Below are 5,181 nucleotides of genomic sequence, written 5' to 3' on the forward strand. Positions count from 1 at the left end.
GTTCTTTCGGGAAAATTCCATCCTCCACGCGTGTGGAGAGGGCAGACGATCCCAGGTCCCACCTCACACGGAGGAAATAAACGTTCCCTCCTCTAAACGCCTCCTGCCGAAGCCCGTCCTGACCTCAAACTTGGTCACTATCCCGCCTTGTTCCTCCAAAAGGTCATTTTGAAATTGAGACAGGTTTAAAAATATTGAATTACAATTATTAGCTCGCTTAAGCGCTTTTGCTCGCTTCCAGTCTCCTGAATAGGCTTCATTTAAAGGCCCCAGAGGCACCAAGGGACAGTTTTACGCGGGTCATCAGTTCGAAAGCTCTGGAGAGTCTAAGAGCAAACATACAATACGTCCCCCCACCCCCACCCCCGCCGTCATTATATAGAAAAGAGAGAGAGAGGAAATCCTCCGCCCCTGGGGGCCCCTTTTGTGTTGTTCTTGCCTACGCAGCAGCCGGCCTGCTTGCTATATAGACCGCGCCGGCCCCACCGCCTGGAGCTCCATCACCGGGTCGAGCAGCCATGGGGAAGGTGAGCCCGGCGCCGGCGGGGGGGCGGCCCGCAGCCCAGGCTGGAGGCCAGGCCTCTGAGCCCTCCTTTCCCTTCCTCGCAGATCACCTTCTACGAGGACCGGGGCTTCCAAGGCCGCCACTACGAGTGCAGCAGCGACCACCCCAACCTGCAGCCCTACTTCAGCCGCTGCAACTCCATCCGCGTGGACAGCGGCTGCTGGATGCTCTATGAGCAGCCCAACTTCTCCGGCTGCCAGTACTTCCTGCGGCGCGGCGACTACCCCGACTACCAGCAGTGGATGGGCCTCAGCGATTCGATCCGCTCCTGCCGCCTCATCCCCCACGTGAGTCCAGTCCCCTAGGCCCGCTGTGCCCTCGGGTCACTCGGGTGCTGCGGACACAGTGGTCAGATCGGAGGGCTGTGGTCTTTTTTGGCGGCTCTCACCGGTTCTCTTTCCCTTAATGGACACCGCTAAGGTTTCCTCCCACTGAAAAATCCTGTGATGATGTGCTCTTAATTGAAATTTTATCCCTTTGCTAAAATTAAACTCTTCCACTGGAAAAAGTGCTGCACAGTATTGGAGTCTATGCCACAGGTGATGAATAAGCCACAGCTTAGCTCCTCACACTCAGGTGGCCTTGGGCTAGTTACCAGGGTGATTTCTCTCTTCAACTGTGAACCAGAGCTAGTAAGGGAAGCTAACTCATAGAGCTGCCAGGAGGTAGAAAGGAGAAGGCCTGGCACGTGACAAGCTGCCCCCTCCTCCAAATATTAACTATTGTGAACATCAGGGGTCTCTAAAGCCCTGCGTTTTGATTAGGCAAAACAAATAACAATATGATTGCAGTAGCTCCTGCAAAGCCTACCGCTACCCAAACAAAGCCGGAATAGCAGGTCTACAGAATCCTGTGGAAAATGTACCACTTGGAGAAGTTTGGAACCTCCTCAGAGGGTTTAATGCCTTGATAGACCCAGACTAGCTTTAGGAGCCTGGAAACCTGGGCTCCCACTTTCCAGTCCTGACTGATCTAATTATAAACCAAAAACTGTATTCATTAGTGTCTCATAAAAAAGAAAAGACTTAGAATGGTTGCTTCACCTGTATCAGGCTGTTGTGAAGATCAAATGAGATAACATACATGTGAGTCCTTTGTAAACCATGGAAGATACCTTATTAGAAGGCATGGATTGCCTATGAGAACCTTTCCCAGCGAGGTATTAATGGTGGAAGAAAGAAAACAATGAGACAGTAGGTACCTGCTGGGAAGGAACAAGCAGATAAAATAAGTGCCTAAGAAGAGACAGACAGGATTTACTTAGGACAAAGAGCAAAACTTCATTTTTCTAAAGATCTCATACTCCCTTGATTCTGTACAGGCTTCCTTCATGATCTTGAATTTCCATTTTTGTGTATTACCTAAATCAAATTCTCAGGAGCATATATTCGAGCTGAAGACTGAACCTAATCTTTCTACACACTCTTGCTTTTTAGGATTTTAGAGCAGCAGGGCTGAAAGCAGAGAGGAAGGGATTAGGGATTGTCTGGGCTGGACTCTTTTAGACTTGCCACCAATCTGTGACCTCTCGTGGGGGAAAAGCAATTTGACTTCCTTTTTCCCAGCTTCTTCTAATGCTATTATCATTTTAGATAGATACAGATATTCATATCTGTCTATCATATTAATAGTTACTTAAGCATGGTACTAAGTAGGTACTAAATAAAGTTCATGTGGGTTGTGGCCCTAGAAAACTCTATGGAGTACCCTGCAGATCTTGATCTATATGAATGGCACCCTCTTCAGTTTTGCAGTGTACAAACTACCCAGCTGTACAGAGTGGCCCTGATGTTGGCTGTCTTTTTAATTTGGCAGCTTTAATATAGAAAAGATATAGAAATTCCTATTTCCTCGGGGTGTGCATGACTGGCTGCTAAAGCCTAGGTTTTCTGACTTTTCCCCTTCGGCTGATGGCTGAACCCACAGACCAGCACCCACCGGCTGAGGGTCTACGAGCGAGAGGACTACAGAGGCCAGATGGTGGAGATCTCGGAGGACTGCTCCTCGCTCCATGACCGCTTCCACTTCAGTGAGATCCACTCCTTCCATGTCCTGGAGGGCTGGTGGGTCCTCTATGAGATGCCCAACTACCGGGGGCGGCAGTACCTGCTGCGGCCGGGGGACTACAGGCGCTACCATGACTGGGGGGCTCTGGATGCCCGAGTGGGCTCCTTAAGGAGGGCCGTGGATTTCTATTGAAATATTTATACTCTAACCTTTTCTCCATCTGGAAGCTAATAAAATATTTCCTGTGTGTTTGATGCAGTAACGTGGTCCTCTCTTCTTTTCATGGAAGGGCTCAGTAAAAATAAAGCTGGAAATAATGTGGATTTTCTTAAAGTCTCAGTGGAAAGGGTGGTGTGGGGTAGCAGTTCAGAGGACTGGCTCTGGAGCCAGAGTGCCTGGGTCCAGGTCTACTTTATAGCTTTAGGTGATCAGCAAGTTGCTTAGCATTTCTATGCCTCAGTTTCCTAATTTGTAAAACTTGGTGCAATGATACTCCTCATTTCCTAAGTTTGTAGATTAAATGAGTTATCATTTTAAAATCACTTAGACATTTTAGCTTTCTAAGAAACTGTTCTGTAAGCTTGCTGGTGAAACATCCGGTCACTTTCTTAGTACCCTTTTCTTAGTAGAATTCCCTTTTGGAGATTGTGTTAAGTAGGATGACTAAATAAAATTGCAGCAGAGGGAGACAGAGTTAGATAGAGATAGATGTCCATTGTGTTTGGTACATCTTTGGTGTAAATACGTGTGACTGCCTGAATAGATCTATTAATATTCATGCATCCTAAGCACAGATATTAGAACCAAGTGCCACTTTAATGAACAGCCCTAAGGACTCTTCCAAACTTTTCTCTACTTAGGGGAGGTACAAAGCATCCAAGTAGTGTGCACTGATCAAAATGAGCACAGAGGGACAGAAGTAGAGGCAGAGGTACATGATCAGAAAAATAACATGCAGTCACACAGAGTTCTTAAACTAGGCTAGGCTGATAATGTCCCCATACTCAGATGAATTTTTATTACATCTAGTATGTGCATCAGCATTTGATAATAATCATAGCATTAAGAAAGGAACGGCAACCTGGGAACTAATCATTTAATTGAATTTGAAATTTCTTTGCAGGAAGATGAATTTCATCAAATGAGGTCTAAGTAGATATTCTATCAAACTATAGGATTTTCTTTCATTGAAAATATTAGACTTCTAGATTTCAGATGTTTACATGTCACTGAGGAAAAATAAATTATGTCCCAGCTTAGTGGTTTTCCTTAATTGTGTAAGTGGCAACCTTTTGTGCAATGAGTTATTGATGTGCTGAATTGCCATGATTAGGAAAGAACCATTGCATATTATTTTCTACTTGAAAATTTGTATATATCGGCTAGGATATATGTTGTTCCCAAACCTCAGATATTAAAGGAATGAAGTAGTCATGTTATTTACACCTAACATTTTACTTCCCTAACACATCATGTTCCAAGGTATCTGAAGAAGCTCTACCGACATTTAGGTCAGTTCTAACACAGTAGTCACTGACTCTATTTGGCTAGAGTTCATTTAGCTAAATTCAAACGAAGACGTGTCGTAAGTGTAAAATACACACCAAATTTCAAAGACTGAGTATGAAAGGTAGAATGTAAAATATCTCAATATTTTTCAAATTAATTTAACATTGAAATGATATTTTTGATATATTAGTTTTAATAAAATCTTTTATTAAAGTTGATCTTATTTCTTTTGTTTGTTTTTCTTTTTTCCTTTTCTAGGGCTGCTCCCGCAGCATATGGAGGTTCCCAGTCTAGGGATCTAATTGGAGCTGTAGCCACTGGCCTACACCAGAGCCACAGCAACGCAGGATGCGAGCCAAGTCTGCAACCTACACCACAGCTCATGGCAACACCAGATCCTTAACTCACTGAGCAAGGCCAGGGATCGAACCCGCAACCTCATGGTTCCTAGTTGGATTCGTTAACCACTGAGCCACGATGGGAACTCCTCTTTTAACTGTTTTAATGTTGCTATTAGAAAATTTTAAGATTCCGGAGTTCCCATAGGCTCTGGCATGGGCTGGCCTCCATATACCATGGGTGGGGCCCTAGAAAAAGACAAAAAGCCAAAAAAAAAAAAAAAAAGAAAATTTTAAGATTCCATTTATGCCTCTTCTTATAATTCTATCGAGCAGATCTCCCACCCCAGGCTAAAAAGGTGAGTTGTAATATATATTGTTACAGCTCAGCCTAAAACTTGTTATATAAAATCTTAAAAATGAGATTGCAAAGAACATCTTTAAGTTTCATAGAGTCATTGAATATCCATTCTCTTATGAGGAGATACTCAAATTATAATTTTCGCCTTTCACTGACTGAGGCAACTGGGGACTTGGGCCCCATCTTGTCTCATCCTGTGTTTGTTCCATTAACTATACCAACTTGAAAATTCAACAACAGATATGAACGATCTTCCATTCTACAGATGGAGGCACTACAGATATAAATGCCTCCTTTTTTCAACTAATTTTCCCTACTTTACTCTTCCTGTCCAGTGATGGCCCTTCAATTACAGCCTTTTCATTCTGAAAGCTGATATGTTTGCCTCCGTCAACTTTTCA

At 44.0% G+C, this 5,181-nt stretch overlaps 1 protein-coding gene across 1 annotated transcript; it reads left to right on the forward strand.

Annotated features, from left to right (window-relative positions):
- Positions 1 to 415: 415 nt before the first annotated feature.
- On the forward strand, positions 416 to 2,830 carry LOC100522220 (gamma-crystallin F). The gene is made up of 3 exons (XM_003133626.4): positions 416 to 527; positions 610 to 852; positions 2,492 to 2,830. The coding sequence occupies exons 1-3, from the start codon at positions 519 to 521 to the stop codon at positions 2,762 to 2,764; spliced, it is 525 nt and encodes a 174-aa protein (XP_003133674.3). The 5' UTR covers positions 416 to 518; the 3' UTR covers positions 2,765 to 2,830.
- The last annotated feature ends 2,351 nt before the right edge of the window (positions 2,831 to 5,181 follow it).

Source organism: Sus scrofa, chromosome 15 (assembly GCF_054392235.1).
Source record: "Sus scrofa isolate SSC_HxYL_T2T_F1_AM1 chromosome 15, Sscrofa_HxYL_maternal_Yorkshire_Landrace_v2.0, whole genome shotgun sequence".
Lineage (NCBI taxonomy): Eukaryota > Metazoa > Chordata > Mammalia > Artiodactyla > Suidae > Sus > Sus scrofa.